This window comes from Tympanuchus pallidicinctus, unplaced genomic scaffold (genome assembly GCF_026119805.1).
Source record: "Tympanuchus pallidicinctus isolate F22 unplaced genomic scaffold, pur_lepc_1.0 scaffold22, whole genome shotgun sequence".
NCBI lineage: Eukaryota > Metazoa > Chordata > Aves > Galliformes > Phasianidae > Tympanuchus > Tympanuchus pallidicinctus.
The window spans coordinates 29076995-29102028 of record NW_026294739.1 but is presented as its reverse complement, the minus strand read 5'-3'; the positions used below and the strand labels follow the sequence as shown (position 1 = coordinate 29102028).

The window sequence follows — 25034 nt, the reverse complement described above, 5'->3', positions numbered from 1 at the left end:
TTGTTGCCTAAAGCTACTGCTGATGCAAAGAGCAGCTTTAGAGAAAGAGTTTGCCAGTCTCGTTTCTCTCTGCTCTGAATGTGGTCTTTTAATGTGATTTTTAAAAAATGAAAGAAAAAAAAAAGCTTGAGATGGTCAAAGATTTTTTAAAATTCCCTGGCCTTTTTTCAGCTATCTGAGAAGGCTTGTGTGAGAAGGTGTTTTAAAAATAGCAGTGGTGGGGAAGAGAGCCCCACAAAGCTTTTTGGGGGTAAGATGAAGGAAGTATATGCCCCTTAAAACAGTATTGAAAACATAGCTGATCCTGAGTATCTGACCAGAATTTTTAATAGACCCAGTTATGAGCGCTTTCATGATGGCACTTCTTACACTCTCCTAAATAGTTTCCATTGGATTAGCTAGAAACTTATGTCTTTTTATGACTGGCCTTTGATACTTGCTACTGATGTTAGTTAATCCTTAATGCTTTACTATGTCCGTGAGTGTTATGAGTGTTGTTGCTGCTGCTTCTCTTTAGCTTCCCTCAGCCTTATTATAAAATATATATGAAGCTACAATAAGATGCACAAGAAATTTGTTTCCTTAATAATACATTTGTGTAATGGTACTCCTAAATAGACTGATTTTAGTTTAAGGGATAAGTGACCAAGTTTTAATTTAGTGACTAAATATTCAGAAATGGTTGCTTACTGTGAAATCATGTGCTGTAAGTGCCATGTCAAATTTGATGACTCAGTTCTGATCTAGGTATTTTTTGAGATGCTGCTTTGGTGTTAATTTACACTGAGCAGGTTTTTTACTTTTCGGTACTCTAGATTTTAGTTAAGCTTAGTTTGAAAGTGTTCATTTTGCATTAAGAACAAAAGGAGTGTATTAACATAACTGTAGTTTAACAAAATATTTTGTTTGTCTCTTATGAATATAAACAGATGTAATTCTGAGAAGAGGAATTTTAGCTTTTCATTTACTAAAATTGAGATTATAAGTCGCACTAAAATAACTTCTCATTTCAGGGCAAAGTTGCTAGCTCAAGTTTCTTGTAAAAATACATTCAACTTGTTCTTCAACCTTGGTAATAATATATGTAGAACTTCAGGTAGAAAGTTTGTTGGTTTTTTTTTTTTTCTTACCTTAGACAGTTGTTGTGCACTGAGTTGCTGCATATTCAGATGCTTATTTTCCCTCTGTGATATATTATCTGTTACAAAGGAAGTAATTTATGAAAACGGAAAAAAAACAAACAAACCAAACCAAACCCACCTATATTTTCACAAAACCTTGAATTATAAAGCCAAATCCTAAATTCTGATATATTCATTTTAAATGCAGTAGTTGATTCATGTCAGGCAAAACTGGCTGAGTTGCTTGCAGGAAGCCACACTGACATTTTTATAGATAATCAAAAGAAAACATGAACTTATTCTATGCTTGGAGAAACACTGTAAAGAAAAAGCTCAAACAGAGCAATTTTCAGTTGCAGATGTAGTGCTAAGGTATGACAAGTTGTGTTAATGCCTGCAAATGGTTTTAGAATTGGTGGGAAAAAAGCTGCTGTATGGTAACTTCTGTTGGGCACTGAAAAAGTATTCAGGCGGATTGTTTGGAGTTTGCTAGAAGCTTGATTGAGCTTTAATAGATGAAAAGCAAGATCAGATATTAAGACTGAGGCTTCTCTCTTATAGCAGTGTATGATATTGACGCAGTTTTGGCATTAGTTGAAATGGAAAATTTTTATCTGAGTCCTCTTTGACTGAGATTTCTGATAGCGGATGTACATCTGATGGAAGGAGCAGGTATCAAAGATAAAAAGGGGTTCCACAGTTAGTTCTTAACCTGCAATTCTCCTTCTCTTTTGTCTAATTCCTTGCCAATGTTCAGGCACCTAACAGAGCTAGCAACTGAGAAATTTGATTGATCTATGCAGTTTTGACTTTGTTTCCTACTGTGTTTTAATGAAGTTTGTTTAAGAACATCAAAGTCTGTTCAAATTTGCAGCTTTTTAAGAGTCAGTGTCTTTCTATATTTTAGGGACAGACATATAGTGGTCTCTGGGAATTACTTTTACACAACTAAATTAAGGTCCTATGGGAACTCGAATCTGTATGCAATAAGTATACCTTTCACAGGACAGTCTGTTCTGAACTGGAACTCTTGACTGTTACTGCAATACCTGCATTGAATTGTAACACTTTACAACATGAGCGATAGGAAATGTGGTTTTGAATCTAAGCTAAACTGGGCCTTTGATAGCTGATATAGCTGTCAGTATTAAGTTTTAACAGAGCTAAAGAGATTGAAGTCCCTGCTGTGTTCGTGTGCTGAGTTTTTGAAGTGTATTGGTAGCAGTCTTTCAGCAGTGGAACAACAGTAGATACCAGATCCGACTCCAATTTTGTGGCTCTTAGCTGTGGTATATTTGTAATGTTTACGCTTTGTCATTACTTTTTATTTGCTTTATTTGTCTTCAGTTATTGAGTTACCTTTCTTTGCCTCGTATGATAGATTTTTAAATCTGTTTTAGAGGAACAGAGTCACAAATCTTAAAAATATCATCAACATAAGAGCATTTTTCATGTTTGTCCAATGTTATAATCCCTTCAGATCAAAGTGTCTTGAGTTCTGCCAATGATAATGGCAATACACTTCTTATTGGGAATAACTTTTTAATTGCCAAGAACAGTATATTGCAAAATATGGTATGTAATGAGTTCATATTTATAAGTTGGCTGGATGGAAAACAGAACTCAATCCGTTAGTCATCCTGTTAATTTTGGTTGGCTTTTTCAGCGGGTTATGGCTCCAAGAAAAATAGCTTTGTCCAATTCATACACAAAAAGAGAGGCAGGAAGATCTACCTGTCATATAACATCACACTTCTAAATGAAGAAATCAGTATTTGTTGTTACCATTGCCTGCAAATACATTGAAGCAAAGGTAGTATTAAGATTTTGTGTTAATTGCTTTTTAAAAAAATTAGTCTGTTAGTATTTTGGTGTTTTATTTGCTTGCAAGCTTTCATTTGTAGCAACTTTAATAGTGTCTCTCTAAAACTTTATCCTAAATACTTGTATTGAAGCAGTACAGTTGTGGCCAAATGATTCTGATACGTGGTGTTTTTGGGGCTTTGAAAATTCAGTAATGTGATGATTTACATATGGCTGCCATCACTCCAAATCGATGTGAGGTGCCCTTAAGCTACTAACACAGGCAAAGATGATCTTGATTGCAAAAGATTCTTCCCTAAATCACATGTTGTTGTTGCAGCATGCAACCAGAAGAGAAGTTTATGTAGCTTCAAAATTCACATCACTTTGGCATGTTTGAATCTGTTTCGTTTCGTCTATTGCATGAGCACATTGGGTTTGTTTCAGTAATACTTAGCTCTTTCAAGTTGAAGTAAATCTAGGGCTGCATAGGAGAAAAGTATTTTCCATTTATATATAGTTTTCTTGATCAAATCTCGAAAGACAAAAGCATCTAGTTTGTTTGCTGAGATACCAGCAGAGGAGCTGTATTTTGGATTGTAAAGATGACTTGTTCAAAGTTCTTCAGTATTTAACCTTCTCACAATTTATTCTTCTTTGTAGTAAAACTGGATTTGAATTGCCTTTATTGTGTTAAAAAATATACATATTTAAAAAAAAAATCACACATGGATTCTGAAAATTAACGAACTTCACTTTGCAAATCTGTTTATAAAGAACTTGAAAGATGTGTACTGCAATTTAGAATATAACGTGAAAGTTTGTGAACAATGTAAGTGGAAAAACAAACTGGCCAAAGCTATGAAAATAATATAAATGTTTAATGAGATAAAATGTTTGTGCTTACAAAATTAGTTGGTTTTCATTTTTCTGCAGTCCATAAATAATGTGCTATGCTATGAAAGACCAGGAACACGTAACACACGGGCTAATGCATTTCACTTTCAATTCCATAAGTATTTTGTTCATTTATTTGATCTTGCTATGTTTACAGTAGTGGAAGGTAAGAAGGCTTTCTTCTGGAATTCCTTGTGGTTTACATTCAGACGGCCTGTGACATAGGGCTCAAGGAAGGCTGGAGTTGTGACAGCTTGAAATTGTTAATGCAGCACATGGGAGGAACCTCAGGGCCTCCAGAACTCTTCTTTCAATGGCGAGAAGGGAAGAAATCATTTTTAAGAAGCTAAAGGCAAACAAACCCTGTAGGCTTTTAAATAAGAGGACTGAGCTTTTGGAAAGAAAGATGTCAACTCTGCTGTTCATGTGTGCTGTAAGTGACAGATCCAGTGTTTTGTGGAGTGTTTCAGAGAAGGCAGAGAAGCTGAAAGTCTTGCTGTCTGAAATGTTTCTGAATTTCTTTTTGTGTATTCAAAATTTCCTATCTATGTTTAGAATAAAAACAAAACAAAACAAAAAAAAGCTAAAAAAGCTACTTCCAAACATTTAAATGCCTGCTGCAAATTCTTTACAAAGTCCTCTACAAGCTAATGGTAAGTGGGTTCTGTAGTGCCCCTTAATTAATAAATCATCAGATCACTTTTCCAGTCAATGAATTATTTTCTTTGTTTTATAGAGGAGGTTGTACTGTGTGACAGACCCATACACTCATTTGGCTTATGTTGAGTTGGCATTAATTGAACAATGCATACTGCTCGTTAATTGAGACCATTAGCTGAAAATTTGTCCCCAAATTCACTGACAGAAGTCAATTGTGGATAGACAAAGTGAGAGTATGGTGTTGAAAAATCATGGACTATGAAAAATGAAATCCGATGCCAGTTCTGGAGTCTTTGATGTAAATAAAGGGCTGAAAGGTTTTAAATGCCTGGAGGAAGTCCCATACACTTACTGTTCAGGTAGCTCTTATTAATTCTACTATCAGTCTTTAATGTTCTCTGCTGATGTGAAAAGCTGTGCTGTAGTATTTACTTAATGTAGCTCTGAAACAGGGTTGTCATTTCAGAGTGTCAAATTAGAACTCGTTAAGGAACAGGAGTAGTGACCTCAGAAAGCTCATACCTCTCAAAATTTCCAGAGTAATCGCTTGAAATTTATCTTAGTTTTAGAAAATGTTTGCTGAACAATATATTGTATTTAAAATTTAAATATAATGTGGTTGTTTTCCAGCATATATATTGTTCTCCTGTCACATTTGGGGAAGCATTTGCCTTGTTTTTTGTAACCGGCAATCCTTAATGTTCATGTGGATTCTTATGTGCTGTGTTTTTAATGAGGTTTTACATGCTTTTAAATAAACAAACAAAAACACTAAGAACCAAAATCCAGCCCAGCAACAACAACCCCTGAAATAACAAACTCACAAATAATATGCAATGGGTGATGATGGAGTATGTTCTCTACGAGAGGATATTCAAGTTTTTAACTTTGCAAGTGAAATTATTTTAAGAAGTGTTTGGATTCTTTTGAACTCTGTGAGTTACTCTTATGGGTGGAATTGAGGTTGTTTTATTCCATCAACAATGCACTTCCTTAACATAATTATGTAAATTTCTCTTTTTATTTATCCTGCTATGACTCTTCTTGAATGTTTGGTTTATATTTGTGATTTAACTTTGTTGTATGAAACCACATTGAACGTGTATTTTGATTAATGTATTTTCTTGCAGACAAGTAAGGTTTCTCTTCCTAGAACTTGAATGGTTTTGTGCTTAAAATACTCAGTCCCTGTATGAGGCTTAGGTTTTAAAATGGTTTTCTGTGTGTTGAAAACACTGCTCCATTTTGCTGAAGCACAAATAGTGTTGGCGAACTTGATTTAACAGCATGAGTCTGTTGATAACTTTTCCACTATTTTAGAAGCTTCTCTCCCTTTCTGTTATGCATGTGACACTGAAGGAGGAAAGAAGGGTTAAATTCTGCAGGAGAAACAAACAGCTAAAGCTATAAGAAGGGCTTGAAAACCAAGATACTTCCTAAATCTTACTTCAGGAATTTTAGTTTGAAATTGCAGTTTTCTAAGCTCCTGCCTAGTTACTTGATAAAGTGTGAAGCTAATTAATTTCACTGCTTATTAGGAGCTTTCAGACTATTTAGATCTATTTTAAGGACATATCTAAAAATGCTGCCCTCTTGAGAGAGCTGAGCAATTCAATAGGTAGTTCTAACTTAATCCCTAGTGAATTCTATGATGCAGTCATCATGTTGCCTCTTATTCTTGATAGTTTTCATGCCGTAGACAGTCTGGAAAGATTGTGCTTCACACAAACTAGGAGAAAGAAAGACCAAGTCATAATGGTTATATGCAATCCCAAACAAAGCTAATAATTTGGTCACTGAATTGGAGTAATTGCGTGGTTTGGGATACCTGGATTTATTTTTCTCTCTTTGCACAAATCTAACTGTTCTAAATACAGTTTGTGTATGAATGAGTTAGTAATTTATAATATGAACATAACAAATGTTGTGGTGATGGATCCATCACCACTTGACCTGTGGCTGAATTTTGAATGGAAGGAGGGACTGCTGGTTAAAAATTTAACCAGAGGGTTTTTAAGCACTTAATTTCGTGGAAAGATTCAGAATGCGTCTGCCTGTGGGTGAAGAACAATCCTCTGGTGGAGCCAAGAGGAGTAAGTACTAGAGGGAGGGTTTTAGTCACTGGCTTTGCAAGAAAAATCAAAGTGGTATTATTAACTGACTTTGGAGTTTGTAATTAGTTCAATTTCAGTCATTTTCAGTTTAATTTATAATCAAGTTATTAACCGTAAATGAGAATGACATGGAATTTATTATTTTGTGCAAAGTGTGACACGGGGTGTGGTTAGCTAAACATCATCATACCCAGCAAATTAAACTGGCTGTCTTTGTATAACAGTACAGTAAATATTCCAGGCATTTCTCTAGTTTTAGTAATATGGTAGGATGTGAAGAATGCATTGTTTTCTTTTGTGCAAAACAGGAAGCATACAGTTAGCTAATAGTGCTGTGGTACAATGTGTCTTACTTCAGTTATATGAAAAATTCTAATTAAATACGCTTAAAGTAGAATTAGGAACAGAGGAAATCTTTGCACATGCTGTAGCTGAATTCATGTGCATGCAGTGAATTACCCAGGTAATTAAAGCTGCTTGGTACAATGAATGGCTTTAAAAGAGATGGAAGAAAATTACTTGGACTTAAATACCATAAGTATGTAATTGCAGAAAATGGTCTAAATTTGTCTTGGTGTCTCTTGTTTCTATAATGGAAGTTACATCTTATGCTCTGAGTTTTGTTGCTCCAGGGTGTTTTGAAAGTGAGATAGCCTATCTTAATAGGTTTTTTTGGTAAACAAATTTTAAAATGAAAACATGAACATGCTTTAAGTATTATAAAGCTAAAACAAATACCTCTTCTCCTTGACTTATTCACATGCTTAAATTGCTGGGCATTTCAATTTGATTCTTCGTTTTCTAGTTTAAGCTTGTCTAATTTGAACTTATTAAGTTATGTTATGCTTCTTTCAAAGAGTTCCATTGTTAGAGTTTTCCATGGAAATGGGCACCCAGTGGTACTATTGAATAGATCACAAACATGATCACCCCAATAGAAACCTAGTTTCTGGCTCAAGTCTCTGTGTTTTATAAGCTTTCTGTGCTCCCAAGAACTCATCAGTCTCCTGTTGTAAATTGTCACAGATCTTTCTAATTAAATAAAGTTTATCTTGGACTGGCTTCTAGGCAGCTTTTCATTAATGAATTGGGCAGCAAAACAGCGCTCACTTGCATAGTTTGCATATGATGCAAAAGTGGATAGCTGCAGCTCTTGGTGGATAATTCCATAGTTTGAATTGATCTCATTAAATTCAAGACAGTTCCAAATTAACAAATGGAAATTAATCTGAAGTGCCTTTTTGGAAAGGAGAAATTAAGTTCCCAGATTGAGAACAGGGAAGAACTGATTAATAGTATTGCCAACAAGTTTATAAAGAGGCTTAGAAATTCACTGTATATTTTTCCTGTGTGTGTGAAAGTTAAAAAAAGGGATATTCATTAATGCTGCACTGCAGTAAAATGTGAATTATCTTTCCTCTTGTTTCAGATTTGGAAAGAATGTGCTTGCAGACTGTCATGTCCACTGGTTTACCCAAAAGAAGGATTTTTTTTTTTTTCATGGCTTAGTTTTTCATTGTGTCATCAGGTTAATCCAGTGAACCACTTAGTCTACGATCTTGTACCCAGTGTATCGAAAGTGCGTAGTTGGTTATTCATGAGACAGTTGTGAGAAGTTGTTAGGCATTAAGTGGTGAAAAAATGAGGTTACTGTACCCAGATCATTTGAACAAAATCTTAGCAAAGGTTTTAAACTGCTTATATAATAAAATGCTGTAGTAGATTATAATCTATCTTGGTAGAACCTTATTTTCTAAGAGTGAACTGGGCAACTCTTTCCCAGGAGTGGTTTGACACTTTGGTATTTCTCTTATCTGCACTTTTTGGCAGAAGTGTCTGACAGGTTGGGTATGCTGTGAAAAAGGAGCAATTACCTCCATGTGATTTTTACTGTTGGTCCCTCTGGGTGATCACTGCTGCCACAGGTGGCTCTCAAACTGATGAGCCAAAGGCTAAATGCATCTGTAGCACCTGGAACTTGGTCTTACAGTACTCTTTCACTTTCATTGTGCTCTTACCAGACATAACAGGTTTGTAGTGTTACTATTCAGGCTTATTCCTGCTTATCCCTCCCAGTCAAGCAAGTAAGGAATTAAGTAGAGTTCTACTTTGTTAACTGATGAAGGTAGAAAGAGAAATTGGAATCTGTGTTTTGAAGTTCCCAAGCCTATTGAGCAAAACGTATGCAATTGTAGTCCTGCTTAAAGTGATCTGTACTTCTCTCTCTGTACTCGGAGCAGCTGGGTCCAGGTGACCAGCAAGTTTGTAGTCAGACAGCAGGTAGTGTTAGAGTACTTCAGTATGTGCCTCACCTGTTCTTCTAATAATATAGCTCTCTTTTGTTACTGAGATATGTTTCTGACTGGGAAAATGTTTTATTGTAGGTTTTGAAACGGCGAAGTCTCTTGCGCTGCATGGGGCTTACGTTATCCTGGCCTGCAGAAATATGTCAAGAGGCAACGATGCTGTACAACACATTCTTGAGGAATGGGTAAGTGAATGCTTATAATGTCCAACATTAAACTGTGTTTGTCAGTATATGGATTCTTTTTTGATGCACAAGCAGTTAAATAGGTACTTACGTTGCCATGGAAGAATCTAAGGAAAAGGGCATTTGTCTTGCTTTGTAATATACTATTTGGTCACTTCTGCTTCAGTGGTGGTGATTTTTCATTTCATATGATTGTGCTGGATTGTAAGGCTTGACATATTGTTATATAAGAATATACAAAAGCTTTGTAAGTTTGAAAGAACCACTGAGGCGCACTGCATAGTTCAAAGGACAGGGTAATTCCAGAACCAAAGTCTGTAACAAGCTGAAGGAGAATGTACTCACGGAGGTATCAGACAGCCATTTGTTTGCCTGTAGTTTTTGTACTATAGGAGATTACATGGAATCATTCTTATACTTCTCAAAAAACAAAGGGTTTTTTTTCCTTTCCCTGTCCATCAGGCAGAACACCACTGCTGCAGGTAGTTTGTCTCAATTCCTTCACATCTCTTCCCTCTTTCATTTATTTTTCTTCCATTTTGTTACACAAATACAATCCCCTTAGTGCCTTCTATTCCCTTGTTTCTCTCCTCCTTTTAGCTCTCCTCTCCCATTTTTTGGGAGATCTCCTAAGGCCCTTATTTTAATGTGTCCAGTGTTCTTAATTTATTCCTTATACAAACATTTACTTGCTAGTAAGGCTAGTTTTGTCCAAGCTTGCTTTGATTGCTGTCTTCAGGAGTTAATCTGTTGACACAGTTCTGTATGCTCTAAGTAATAAACTGTAGGGTCAAGTTCTTGGAATTTCATTTCTGTCCTGCTAGAATTACAGTGATAAATGTTCTAGCTCTGTTTCTCAATCTCTGAAAATATTTTGGCTGCTCCCAGAGGATATGGAGGAACATCAGTATTATTAATATTTACACATAGTTAGTCTACAGATATTTATTAGCAAGCATTGTTTGTTTTGCACTTACTTTCTAAACAAGTAATGCTTATAATGCTGCTAACTTTTGTAACCACAATTTTCTTCAAGAAACAAAATCTTTGGCTTTAGATATTTTTCTCTTGCTCAGAAGATATTAACGATGTACAGTAAAGAATTGAGAAGCAAAACAATCTTTTCCTTCACATTAAGGCTATCTTTTTGTTTGCTTCAAAGATGTGAAATCCTAAGAGAATTCCTTTATGGGTGAGCGTAGGGCGTAAGGCTTCAAGTTTTGCCTGTTTCTTTGCACTGGGAGATATTCTGCTGGCCGATCCTTGGAGGTGTTCAGCCCTGGGCAGCCTCATCTATTGTAGTGGTTGGCAAACCTGCCTGTGGCATGGGATTGGAACTAGATGATCTCTGGGATTCCTTCCAACCCAAGCCATTCTATGATTTTTTTCTTTTTTAATTTAGGATAATAGATACTCAGCACTCTTTTATTTTAGTGTATAATACCATAAAATACCACATTGCTCCCTTAATTCTAAGCTTATCTTCAGCATTTTGAAGGCTGTGAGAATTTAGGAGTACTAGTTTTAGAGCTTGTATTGCTTCACCAGAAGTTAATGAATTTGTAATTGAATGAAGATCACTGAATTTCAAATGACTTCAGAAACACTACACTTATTTACTAACAGTTTTCAAATTCTAATTGTTCAGAAAATAATCTCATCTGTAAACTGGGTAGCTGGAAGACCTTCAATGCATCTTTGTAATGGCTTTGTTGTTGTTTATTAAGAGGGACTAATTAACTTTGATTATTGCGCTAATATTATGGCACTTTGACAGTCCTTCAGATTTATGACTCTGGGAAAATAAACAAATGAAATGCAGGTGCTGGAGCAGAAAGAATAAGTTATTACTGAACTTTAATTACTTGGAATGTGTAACCAGGAGAGAATTAGTTGATGAATTACAAGAAGCTTAAAATTTACATTGAATTGTAAGCAATCTTGAGGAAAACACAAAACTTGCCCTGTTTATTGAAAACAGAGACAAAGATTAATTTGGTTAATTGATACTAATATTAAAATATTGACGTAAAATATTATTTTTTAGCCTATAGATGTCAGAACAGACCAGGAAGTTATTAATAGGTAATTCTTTCCTGAAATTAGGACTCCAGAAAAATGTTAACATCATATGTTATAAGGTTCAGATGAATTCTCAAAGTTTGGCTATAGCTGTTCTATAAAGGACTTCAAAATATCCACAGTATTTTGTCTCTCTTGTTCCTAGGGAAAGCAAAATAATTAAAAGGAAATGGGTTTACTTGAGCTTTACTTTTCAATTTGGAATCAATTTAAAAAAAAAAAAAAAAAAAAAAAAAAGCTGTTTAAGATGCAGCCTTAAAAAGCTTCATGTTCATTTTGCTCAGTGTTTTTGGCAGCAGTTATGCTACCTGCTTGCATTGAATTTGTTTCTGAGCTGTGCTATAAATACAGTCTTTGTCCAAAATGTTGAAGCATAGAAATTTGTTAAATAAGCGCCTGCTTTTCAACTGAATGTCCAAACCCAAATTTTCTTCTAATATGCAGAAGTACATTTTTACAACTTGAAAAGTTGCTGCTGTGTGGAATGCTAGTGTCCTAATTGTCCTAAAAGTGCTTCAAGTTTACTGTGTTAGAAATAAAATAGGTACTTCTGTAATTATAGCAAAAATATTACCAAAAGCCATGTGCATGCTGTGCTGGCTCTTCTGTGGGACAGCATGCCTTAAAACTTGAGGTTTAAATTTCTGACAGAGAATGTTTCCTTTTTTATGCCTTTTGTTATCGCATGGAACATCTGTAATTCCTTATGAAAGAAGTAACTAGAGCTCTTTGCAAGAAGACAAAAGACTGAAAAATATATAAACTGACATTATTACAATTTGGTACCACTATCTAGTTGATTATCTGTATGAAAATAAAGCCACAAAACTTGCACAAGGTCTGCTCTGAAAGTAATGCCTCCTATTTTATTATCTTTTCCCACACTGTTAGAGGTGGATGTTGGTGGTATGGCTGTAGAGGATGAACCTTCCACCAATATTCCATTCCATTTTGTTGCCGTGTGAGAGATGGCAGCAGAGGGGCAGACTGACAAAATGGTGTCTGACATGGAAGTGCAGATGCAGCAAAGAGAGGAAACTGAATTTCTCCATGCAGAAAAGATGGCACCCATTGACATTCAAAGCTTGCTGAATGTTTATGGAGCACAACGAGGCAGTGGGTGGTGAATTTCAGCAGCAGCGACAGCAGCAATGGGTCACCTCCACTGGTACAGATTGTTATGAATGCAGCATGCAGCTCTTGTTCATTGCTGGCAAAAATGCAGAATTAATGATGGTGAACATGCTGAAAATAGCATGCTGTAGCAGAGAATTTTCTCTATCAAATAGTGTTACTGTGTTCTTTGTATCTGTTGTTTATTTCAATAGAAATTGCAGGAGGCATTACTTTTGAAGTGAACTACGTGGTAAAAGCTGAAAAGTAAGGTTATGTGTGAAAATTGGAAGGCAACATGCACCAAAAATCCAGCTATTAGGATTTAGAGAAAGAAGGAGGAATGATGAGAGTAATCAATTTTTTTCTATTATTCTGGATATTTCAAAATAAGTTTTCATTGACCTTATTTGACTACTGGAGACAAATCTAGAAAACTGATCTTAATAATCTATGTCAAAAAAGCTGCTTTATAGAAAGTTTGAGCTTCTTGTGCAAGGATGAGCCATAGAAACCTGCAAATTACTTTAGATAACTGGCATTTATTTGCAAGATGCAGTATTCCAGTTATTTTCCTACTGAAGTGGATTTTTTTGCTAATGTTGCAAATAGAGAGGTAATTGCTTTGTGTGTAAAGCATTGTGACATGTTTTAATGTAACTGATGTAGCTAGTCTGTCATATATAATTTTTTTAGAAAGGTGTATTATACTTGTACAATTTAATGTCTTTAAATGTGTAGAGAGAATGCAAGAGAAAGTGTATAAAAGCAGATAAGAGAGAGATCAGTATAGCTTTACAGTTGATATCTTAAAAATGAATGTTGTTCATGCAAGATGACATTCCAAATCAATTTAAAACTGTTTGATAATTTCTTGCTCAGAAAAGAGGAAATTAGAATTCTAGAGTTATGATTCATTTTAATCAGAAAGAAATTGTCAAACATAAATCTCTCCTTGAGTAGTGAAAAGGCTTGAAAGCAGCCAAGAAAAAAATATCAATACTTTGCAAAGAAGGAATGATTGTTCCAATTCGTAGCTTAATTGACTTTAAGGCTTAATGAAAAACACTGCAGTGCTGTTTGTACACATAGATGCTTTGACAAACATTGAAATCTATGCTTCAGGAAGAGAAGCTAGGTAATTTGTTTTACATTATTATTGATACAATTTTCTAATTGACTATGAGTAAGATGGTGGGATAGGACTGCATAGCTCATGGTGTTAGCAGTATTCTCAAGAAAGTTCTTAACAAATAATAAAATGTTTCATAAATCACAGTTTTTCTTGCCAGGAAGCCCTCGTTTATTTATTCCTGTCAAATAGTCTCTGAAATAGATATTAAAAGATGAATCGCAAGTTAAATATATCACATTAAAAAAGTATAATATTTCATTTGTTATCGTTATTCAGTGTTAAGCCTACAGCTACACATCAAAGATGAGATTAAAATGTAAAGAGAAAATTTGGATTTCTTTTATGTGTAGAAGCTTACAAGGTATAGATGTGACAAGAGAAGAGAGAATGGCTGTGAAGAAAACTAACAAAGTAAACATGACTACTTGCTATATTGCTTTCCCCCAAAGTATTCTCTACCTAATGAGTGATTTATATTCTTGCTGATTAAGTAACTGAATTAAATTAAAACCTGATAACTGAGTCTTTGTACTCCAATTGTAATTTTGCAAAGAACAGAGAGATAAGAAGCAAATTGGGTGCGCTTACAGAGAACGTGGGCACAAGTTTTTGTGTGTAGAGTATTCCTGCTTTCCTCCTCAAGGAAGGAAGTCTCATTACCCAAGTAGTGTTGCAGCTCCACTGGTGTCTCTGGATTACTGTTCTTCACATATGTACCATGAATACAGATAGAAACAGCTCTGTGAAATATTACTCTAATCTCTCAAAAGAAATGGATGCTAATTTGAAGAAAAGCAAACAAACCTTTTTCTATATACTGGATGTTAATTTCAGAGCTATTTCTATAGATCATCAAACTTTAATACATACCTTCCATACTGTGACTGTTAGAACAAACAAAATAAGTGGTTACTGGAAATTTGCTCAAGTGGATGATACAGTGGAGTCATCTCATCCTGATTAGTAACGCATGCTTATAGAAAAATGTCAAGAAGTCAGCTTCAGAAGTGTGTAAGCATGGAATGGAGCCACAGTACAGAGTACAGAATTAGAGTTTCATAAGGGTGCGAAATAAAAGGTCTTAAATAATCTCTTTGAATGTTGTACTGTAGAGCACACATTCCTGTGAAAATATTATTTCCATTACTGTTATTTTTTTGTAGTAAAGAATAGTGGTGTTATAAAGTCGTTGTTATAAAGAATAGTGTTGTTTCTAAAAATGATCTTCCAAAGCTATATGTTATTAGTGCACACATCATTGCAGCATAGGATACATTCTCTGGTGCTCTGAATAGAGGCCATGCTGGAGCACCAAGGTAAAAGGAATTATCCAAACCTTGCTATGGGGAAAAGCCGTTGTAGGAAGAGGCCGTATGTGCTCCAATAACACATTACTGCCATTGCTGAATGTGATTTTTTTTTTTGAATGTGATACAGATCTCTTTTGAAATGAAGGAATCTTTCAATTAACTGTAATTTGAATACAATCAACCCTCATCTTGCTCTAAAGAGAATGGATCATGTTGGTCTTATTTAGATGTTACTGTCACTGATACTGGTTGAGAGCAGTGGGAATGATTTTGGCCTTAATGTTAAGGAGTTCAGTAAGTTCCTGGGTGGAATGTGCTCAACTGAGACACCTTGTGAAAGGGATGTGTGTTGCAAAGTTATTTTCTGGGTGCAGGTGGAAAGTAGACTATTAAATAATAGACATAATTTGAAGCAGAAGTAGCATGTATACGCAGCACTGATCAAAACTGAGTATAGTACAGTCTGCTATTACACTGTTAGAGCTGGTAAGGCACTAAGGTGCTGGTAAGCAGTTGGTGTAGCATTTTGAAGTCTCCTGATGTGTTATGAGGTGGCAATTTGTTCCAGTGTGCAGGTGTATGTTGGGTCTGTAGCTATCCACATGGAATGTCTCACCTGTCAGAGCTTTTGATCTTCTCATCTGTGAGAGATCTATGATCTTCAGCTGCTTCTGCCAGATTTGTCTAAAAACTGCAGCAAATGACTGAGTGCAGCCACTGACAAGAGCTTGAAGCTTTTGAGTGATTTGGGAGGAAATTCATGTTTTGAAAAACTCCCAGTTAAAAACATTAAACAGTTTAACCAACGTTTGCATGGATGGATTGTTAAGATCTATTTTTTGTACACTATAAACATATGGCATGAATTTGCTCTCATTACAGATGCTGAGAAAAGGGAAAGGCAAATATTTATATTACATGCATGTTTTACAGTAAAAACACTGTTCAGTTTTGTTTATACAGTTCCACTGTTACTGTTTTTATGGTTAGCAATGAAACCACTGTAAAACAGTGTCTGAATTATATAGCAGATGTGTTAAGTCCCTAACTTTCAAGGATAGGCGTCCTTCTGAATACTGATGTCACTTGCACAAGAGTTGATGCACTGGCTGCAGCTGAATGGCCCCATGCCTATGTTCTCATCTGAGTTAGCCCCACACCATTGCTGTACGACAGGCAGGGTTTTACAGTCCAGATAAATGCACTGATATCTTAAAGTAATTATGTTTGTAAAATGTAAAGCAGGCTGCTGGTCAGTGTGAGTGAATGCCAGAGGCTTTAAGGATTTGGTATACGTTTGCCAAGCATTTAAGAATTCATGTGACTCATATTTCCAGTAAATATGGATAAATTAAAAATGTTTAATTAATATGATACATGTTTAATTTCTCAATTTGGTAATAGGAACTTGGAAGTATTTTGATTCTCATATACTTGATATTTATGATTTATAGTAATGCATTGTATGTCTGAAAGTGGATTAAAAAAGGAAGAGTTCTCAAAAGAGTAGTTGTATTTTGGCTTTTATCTACATGAAAATGTCTCCAGAAATGAAATTTTTTTTGTTTTGCTAGAACATACTCAGTGAAAAATGGATTTTTTTGGTATTTGCATGTGTGTGGTAACGTACAGGAGAATTGCATGGTACCCCTTTCAGTTCTGTACTTTGCAGAGTTTTGCTTTTCCTTACATGTTGTACTCACTACCCTGCACAGTTGCATTGATTTCCATTGTGCTGCTGGCAAGCAAAGAATTTAGTACTAAATCTGAGTTCTCAGATCTCTGCTCTAATTTAATAAATGAGAATTAAGGAAATATTCATAAACAGACATTGATGAATGGTCATTTTAAATTTTTTTTTTTAGGAATGATTACTTCTCAGATGATGGTAACATAATAAATGCAGGAGAAAGGTTAGTAATGTCTGGCAAAATGTGGAAGGGAGTTTGAAGTGGTTCAAGAACTCAACTGAGTTCTTTACGTGTCTAGGAAATAATAATAAAAAAAAAAGATGAATTTCTTTACCTTTTTCTACTTTATGGAAGAAATTGTGAGAATATGATTAAAGTGGTGAATAAATGGTATGGAACACATAGTTTATATTCTGTCTTTAAGCTTGTGTTTCTAGGTTGGATTGGAATTTTGCGCTAATGTATGAATTCATACATAGTTTAAAATGTAATTTTGAACGATGTCAGTGTCTTACCAGTATCTTTTTCTTCAGAAATGTCAGTGGAAATGTTGAGGTGATTTCTTCGTGCAGTTGGTTTCTTCAGCACAGCCATGCTGCTCTTAATCTTGAGCTATGGGTCACAAAATCCCTACCACGAGTAAAGCTTTGTAATGATACTGTTTAAATGCCGTATTAGCTTTTTAATACAAATCTTGGGTCACTCCCTCCCTCACTTTAAAACTGCATTTTATGCTTACTCTACAACTGTGCTCAATGCTACTTGCTCAACATAGTTAAAAATCTCTCTAGATACCTATCTTGAAACAAATCATAGTCTTTGTCCCTTTTAACTCGTAGGGTGAAGAGAGGTTTGGTGTTCTTGGTACTCTACTTACACTAGTGTGACCTGGGTTTGGTTCCTGTCTGATCCTTTCTCTCCCAGAATCTATCATCCAGAACTGTGTTGCATTGCTGACGTTGAAAACTCCTATTTGATAGGGTCCAGGTAGATACATTCTTACATAGACTGGGTTGTGTTATCAGTAGCTTCTTTCTAACTGCAAGTTCGAGGTGTGTAGAAAGGGAATTAAAGTGACTGGTTATGATATTTTTTTTTTTAAAACCATCTTTACAATTAATCTGATTGTAACAGAAGCTTGTAATATATTCCATTAATGGAGAAGACAAGCTTAGCTTATGGTAAATACAGTACTAAGTGTTTATAGTGCATTTCATATTTTACATGATTCCCTTTATAATTCTGCTTATCTTTTCATTCTAATTCCCTAAAGGATGTATAAAAGAACCCCTAAAGAGAGTAATTACTGCTCTATTCCTTAACCAAGGCTCCTTTTGCAGAAAGAAATCTGAGCTGCTTTTTAAAGAAGGCAGTTTTAAATAAAAATGCAAATAAGCTGCTTTGTAACCACATTAATTACCCACCTAGCCTCTTATTACCATGTTTGTATTGTTTGCAAACACTATTTACAGTCGTGTGGAAATTACCATTCCTGGTCTTGAGGAAGGCTGTTGTTGGTGGGTTGTGCTTTGAAACCAATTAGAGTGAACCTTGTCTTCATTGAGGCTCATGGGAGAGAGCATAGCCTTGCAATGTCAAATAACAGCATTAACTCAGACTATACAGCCATAGTGTTGCAATTATATTATTGGCCCTCTTTTGCTTGTGCAATGAGTTTCATTCTCTGCATTTTAAAACAAACAGGCAGCATTCTGTCTTGCTAACTATTTAATATGTACTGTGATAATTTTTATGAAAGTCATGGTGAAACCCAATGGGTCATTTTGTCCTCAAATTGGTGCTTTGCTTTAATTTTATAAAAAAGTAAACAAAATACACTTATATTCAGGATTTCAAAGATTTTCATGTAATTGATTTTCACAGAGAAAAATCAGTTTTAGGAGTTATTACAAGTGAACAGAACGGGATATCTGATAGCATTAAACAGGATGTTTATCTGATAATAACTGAATGGTCATCAGTCTTGCAGCAACTTGCTGAAGAAACTGAATGCTTTGTGGTAAAAGGTAACTATGTTTGTCAAGCGAAACACAAACCTGTTGCTAATCTAGCATGTATTGTTCTTTCCTTGGATTCCTTGTTACTCAGGAAGGTATAATGGTCCTTTAGGTCTTGAAGCTGCTCAGAAACTAAGACCAAAACAAAGAGATACCTCAGCAATTATGTTTTATAGAGTTATTGGAGTTATAATTGTTTTTGGACCCCAGAGATTTTAGTTTGATTGCAGACTGCGCACAATCTGAAATGTGAATAATTTGTTTCATTGAGATTTGCTGTCTTAGGACTGTAAAAAGCCTCTCAATATGAGTCCTTCAAAGTAGAGGAACTTTTTTTTGGTTGAGATCTGTATGGGGAAGAAAATGTAGAGTGGCATTTTCTTCCTGCTTCTGAAATTGTACTGCATGCATATGTGGTGCTGCCAGTGTGTAATAATGTTTGATGAATGCTTGCTGATTAAAAACAAAAATGTTCATGTTTTTATCAATGTTTCTGTAGCATTGCATATAGCAGAATGGCAAACAACAACTCCAGGATGTTACGAAGAAGAGAATTGCTGGGTTACTAGGAGTCTTTGTAAATTTTATTTTTATTGTGACAAGTGACTAATGACACGGCATAAAAGGTGCACAGGTTTGGTTCATCATCCACAATAGCATATAAAATTGAAGATAATTGTCTGGCTCATTTTGCTACAGAGCATCATAAATGATATAAAACCACCTTAGATTGAGTTCAACAATAATACAGAAAACTTAGAAAGTAGACTTGTTAAGTTGAATGCTCAGAATGCACTATAAATTAGTGTGCTTATCCATGGCATTTCAAAGTCTTTTATTACTGTGAAGCCAATGCATTATGTTTTGCTTAATTTTCTGTTCTTTCTAGTTTCTACTCATCCTTTAGTCTCCTTCTTTTGTTCTTACTTTCTTTGGAAGGTATTAGTTGGGGGAAGAAGAATACTGGACTTTCCTTGAAATCACACTTCCAGCTGTGTGTGATAAGAACTATTGTTTATTGTGTGTCAAAGGAGCAGTTGGTTCAAGTGAGATCTGAGTGGTTGTGATTGTTTAGGTAGGTTCACACAAGAAATGTTGAAACTTTGGTCTGACCCAGTCTGGATGAATAAAGTGATTTACTGTCAGATAATTTAACTCTGTTGGTTAAGGCATGAGGAAAGAAGTACCTTTCTGCTGAAAATACATATGGTGCTTCTGTTTAAAAGAAGTTCTGTCTTCCATCATTGGAAGTTCTATCTCCAAAGCCTGCTGAATACACTAATTTTAGGTTTCCTTGAAGTGTTTGGGTCAGACCCTAAATATCCATGTGCATGAATGTTTTTGTAGCAGGTCGTATTTTAGTTGTATTCCTATATGCGTTTTTCTCCATGTAATTTGCAAGCGCAGAGATACCTGTCAATATCTGAGATAATTTGTGTTGTTAAACATCAGACATGGAAAGGTGATTGTACTCTGCTCTGCTTGTTGGGTGCTTTTTTGAAAAACACAACCAACAACTCTGAAGTGATGTTACTGAGATTTATTACAGCTGTGTTGAGGGAGTGCATGCCAGATACAACTACTCCTTCATTATGAAGCAAAGCAATTTAAAAATCTTTGTTGTTACTTTCTCTTTTATATCTTGGAAGGAAATGCTTCACGTGTGTGCTTTCCCGTTAGTGCTAGTGGAAAGCATGCATTACATTTAAACAGCATTTGTCATGTTAAATATTAATTTTGGCTTTTACTTTATACTTGCCCTGTAAGAGCTCTGAGGTGGAGTGGGTTGGATATGATGCTACCTGTGCAATGAGGAAATATGTCCTTTTCTAGTGTTTTTTAAACTGTAACTTCTTCCCTTATTAGTACCCTATTTGTGAGAGAATATTTATGAGGAGAAATTGAAAATGCAATCTAAATGGTTCAATGTCTGCTCTAAGTCTCTATTAATTTATCCTAATACAGATAGCGCATCGTTTTGCACAAGCTTTGTTACTCGGACTGTAACTTTCTGTCATGGATAAAAAGTAGTAATAATTCATTGAACTTGTTCCTCACTTGTGATTCGAGATCACTGAGATGCACTCTTTAAGTTCTAGAGTAAACATTACCCATCAAATAGAAATACTGAATTAATTCAATGAAAGGAATATTTGGGGGTATTTTGGCATAGTTTTGCTTACAGATAGATGTAAGTATTGAACTTGGTGAAAGGGTAAGTTGACAGAACTGAAGGGAACTGAAGCTTCGTTAGACATCCATGAGCCCTCGTGAAGAGGTGGGAAAGAAAGTACGGAAAGCAATGAGGGAGAGCTTCAGGCAGGACTTGTGTTCAGATGTGGTGCCCTGAATGCTTGGAGTTCCTGTAGAAATGCTAGTCCACTGTGCTGAGGAACAGCCTGTATGCTCACCTACCTGCAAGGTCAAAATGGGAGGTCAGGAGAATTTGTGTGGTAGTGAACTCTGTTCCAGGTGATGTTTATGCCTGTGTGGTCAGGGAACTTTAAAGTTGTACTTGGTCGTACTATTTTATCATTTTTAGGAACTGCTCATAAATGTAGTCATGTTTAATATGATATGGTTACAAACAAAGACATGAATGTATATACTCATTTCTAATTAATTTGTGTAATTATGTTTTATAATCTAGGTGTTTGCAAAGCAGAACGTGGTACACCCCATTTACTATCTGTTGTAGCTAATAAAAAATAATAGAATGAAATAAATCTTGAAACTAACTTTAATTGTAAGTATAGATTAGCTGTAAATTATATCTTTGTTATGTTTATTTTTAATTCTGCAGCGTTGCAGGTTTGTAGAGCATACCAATTAGTGTAGTTATTCAAAGTAATGATGAGTTAATTACTGTAAATGCAGAATGTTATTTCACTGACAATTTAAAATAGAGTACTGAGTTGCATATTTTAAATGTAGAACTAGAATTGAAGGGAAAAAGCTAATAGTGTTGATAAGCAGACCAGTCGACATATCCTGTAACATTGAAGTGCCAATGCAGATAAAATAATTAAGAGTACAAAGTGTAACAACTAATAAAAGCTCAGAATCTCAACTCATACCATTATAAACATGGAAACAAACGTGGTACACCTATTTATTTCACCGTGCATTAATGTATCACGTGGGAAAAGGCAGTTTGACTGAATTCATCTGAAACTGATTGCTGTACTTCTCATGGTGCTCATGTGAGCTGTGTGAAGCCTCTCTTACTGAGCTTGTCTCCAGCTTGGTAGACATCCACGTCAGTGCTGATACCTAAGGCAGTAAGTGTTGTCAAGTTTGTTTTTCTGCGAATGTGTTTAAGGAGTAGAAAATGCCTTTAGCTTGGAGTGTTTTCCTTTCTGATGAACAGTAGTAAATCCTACCATTTTGAGAGCTGTGTAGGATACCTAGGAGAAATGAGCTGATTCGCAACGTTTCCTTGAGCATACACACTATAGGAGATATTAATAGCTTCTTTCAGCAGAGTCCCACTTAGAGTAACTTTGAAATGCAATATTTCATTCTGTCCTGGTTAAATTAACCTTAAATTTTCCTGTTAAAATAGCATAAATATCTAGAGGAAACAGAACGTACTGTGTATATTCATACTGTAGCAGAAAAAATGTGTGGGTATGTATGGGAAACAATTACTATTTAATTTTCAGTCCAGAATCAGTTGCCTCCCAGTTGTGTGTCGACTCCGTAGTGGGAACTGGTGCCATGGAGTTCTCTGATTGCCTATTGGAACAATGAGAGAAATATAGAAAGTTCTAGAGTCACTTTTAGGGCAATAAGTGATAAGTTGGATTTTTACATCTGAAAGTCTTTTTTTTTTTTTTTTTTTTTTTTAGCTTCAGCTTTGTAAAAGTGTTCTATTTCCAAAGAGAACTGAAATAAAAGAGAAGCTTATCTGTTTCTAGGGGAGCTGTTGGAAAAACAATTTAAAGCCCTGCTAAGACTGAGAAAAACAATGCAGAAACCTGAGAATCCCAGACACTCAGGTTCATCTATTTGATAGTGTTATGACAGAAATCATTACAGGTTTGATAGATTTACTTATAAAGACTTGCTTCAATATTTAAAGTACATCTATTCCAGCATTCCTCATTTCAAGCTCAGCTGTGGATCAAGATGAAAGAAAAATTAAATTGTATATTGAAGAGCTGTTAATTGAACTGTGCTGCATTTAGCAAGGGAGCATCAGCTTCAGGCAGTCAATACTACAGAGAATTTTTAATGTACTGTATCACTAGATTGTCAGTTTGTATTGGAGAATGCAAACAGACTGCTTCGACTCGTGATAAAACCCCGGAAACTGAAGTTGTTGAGGGGAGAAAGTGCTATTACGCTTTGATATGATGTGACAAAGTTGTTGGTAGAAGCAGGAGTGGCATTTTTTTTTAAGATTAATATTAATTGGAGTATGATTGTTGATCAATTGATTCATAGGCATATGGTCTTTTAAGAAAATAGGTTTTTTTTAATGGAGGCTGAGCATGTTCTACCGAATTCTCCAACTTGCACAAATGTTACTTTGAAATTTGAGCAGCTCTGAAAGTCTCATTTAAAAATATTAGTTCTCTGCAGATATAATTCTAAAAACCAGCATATCAAAAAGCTTTAGAAATGCTTTAGAAAAATGTTATCTCTCCTTCCTAAGGCAGTGTTAATTTCTTTTGTAGTTAATCTTTTGTGCTCGAATTTAGTACATTTATGGTTAAAGATTCTTTTAACAGCTAAATTATTTAAACACGTCTTCTGGGATAACGTGGTCTGTTTGGTGTTAAGTATGAAATACTTTTTATTCCATTTTCTTCAGTGATAAAAAATGAAATAACTGGAGGCATTTGTAGAACCAGAACAGATTTAGGACTATGGTGTTAGATTGAAGATGCATTATTCCAAGACACAACTTGTTACAGCTGTCATGCTTCGGGATAAGATTGTTCTTACTTTTGGTGGTCTGTACAAGGCTTCAAGTCCACCTTCAGAACTACTGGCATGAGCCCAAAGCTTGCTTATTTGTGACTTACCTAATCTTACGTGTCAATCTCTGGACTACTTTTCCATACCTGTGGCAGGTTTCATGTAGTAAACTTTTAAATGCCACATGATGCTGGTGCATTGCCTTTCCTTGGAGAGGAAAGGTCTTCCTTAGAGATTGGATTTGTTTGGCTCGCCTTGGCACCCCTTTAGTGACTGGAAAGACTGGGAGTGCCATTTTCATTGTAATACCCAGCTACTGTGTGCTAAATCACAGAATCAAAGAATGGCTCTAGGTTGGAAGGGACCTTGAAGATTGTCCACTTCCTATCCCTCTGCCATGGGTAGAATTACCAGCTTCTAGATCAGGCTGCCCAAGATCCCATTTAGCCTGGCCATGAATGCCTGCAGAGATGGGAGAAGAGTTTCAGGCCACATGTGAAACTCTCACAGTAGCAGTTTAGTAGTGGGAAGTCGGTCTTCACTAGTATGAAAATCCAGATGACTTCAAATAAATTAATTTCCACATACTGTTGAGGTCTGATCAAAACGGTAAATGTATTGTGACTTCAAAAAATGAAGTGGAAAAGCAGAAAGCACTATGAGTGCTTTTTAATAACTCAGAGAAAAGTCATACTTCCTCTTAGAAGCTATAACGGCAGTACTCAAAATGCTTTTATGCAACTCAAATAAAATCACTGTGCTCTGTGAATCTTAGTTTGAATATTTTCTTCAAGTAGTAATGTCTTGCAACATATTCAGTGATTTTGCTGCACTTGTCGATGAGAGAAAGTATTTGGTAATTTGCATACAATAATGTTTAGGAATCCTTTATATGACAGCTTGACTATCAGAGTAATTATAGTAAATCAGAGATCAGCTTGAATTCATACAGAAATGAACTAAAATTCTTTGGTTTTATTTTCATGAAGGCAAATCTTGCATCTTCTGGATAGTGTTTAGTGGAAGCCTAATTCTGAGAACCATCCTAATGTAATATTTACACAAGTAAACCTGTTCCAATGTCTAGATGAAAACCTAGATGACAAAAAAATGCAGTTTAGACAGCTATTAACAGCAGGTCTTGATAGAATGAATGTTTACTTTTATTTTTGGAAGAACTACAGATTTCTGTTGACCTCTCTGTGAACATAAATGACAGAACTTCTCTTGGTAGCTGGAGCTACTTGGATGAGAAAAAAGGAAAATGTGGGAAGGTTAGACTGGGTTGCTACCCTGTAGCTCTAAAGTTGCTAAAGTTCAAGTGTTAACAGGCGTGCTTTTTTTGTACGTAGACAGCAGTTAATTTGTGTGGAATCCTAATCTCTAGGCAATCTGATTGAGAAGCTGCATGTTACATGTTTCTTTATGCACTGTGTGGCTGCATGAGGCAATGGCTTTAAAATGTAAAAAAGCCTACAAAATGCACAGTCTGATAACAACAACAAATCTAATCTAAAGTGACAACTGGGAGACTTTCCCAGGCGTTTTTCTCTTTAATGTAACATGACTTTAAATTGATGCAGCCCCACAGTGATTGAAAAACTCTCAGAGCTTGTCTCCCGTGATTACATTTCTGATCTGTACAACTTAATTTTTTAACTTGGTGAATCTCA

General features: G+C 35.4%; 1 protein-coding gene across 1 annotated transcript in view; it reads left to right on the top strand.

Moving 5' to 3' along the window:
• The window catches only part of WWOX (WW domain containing oxidoreductase), a 467162-nt gene that overhangs the window by 14782 nt on the left and 427346 nt on the right, over positions 1-25034 (top strand). Inside the window, exon 5 of the mRNA XM_052686450.1 lies at positions 8980-9086. Coding sequence (XP_052542410.1) covers positions 8980-9086 — 107 coding nt within the window. The remainder of the gene's footprint in view (positions 1-8979; positions 9087-25034) is intronic.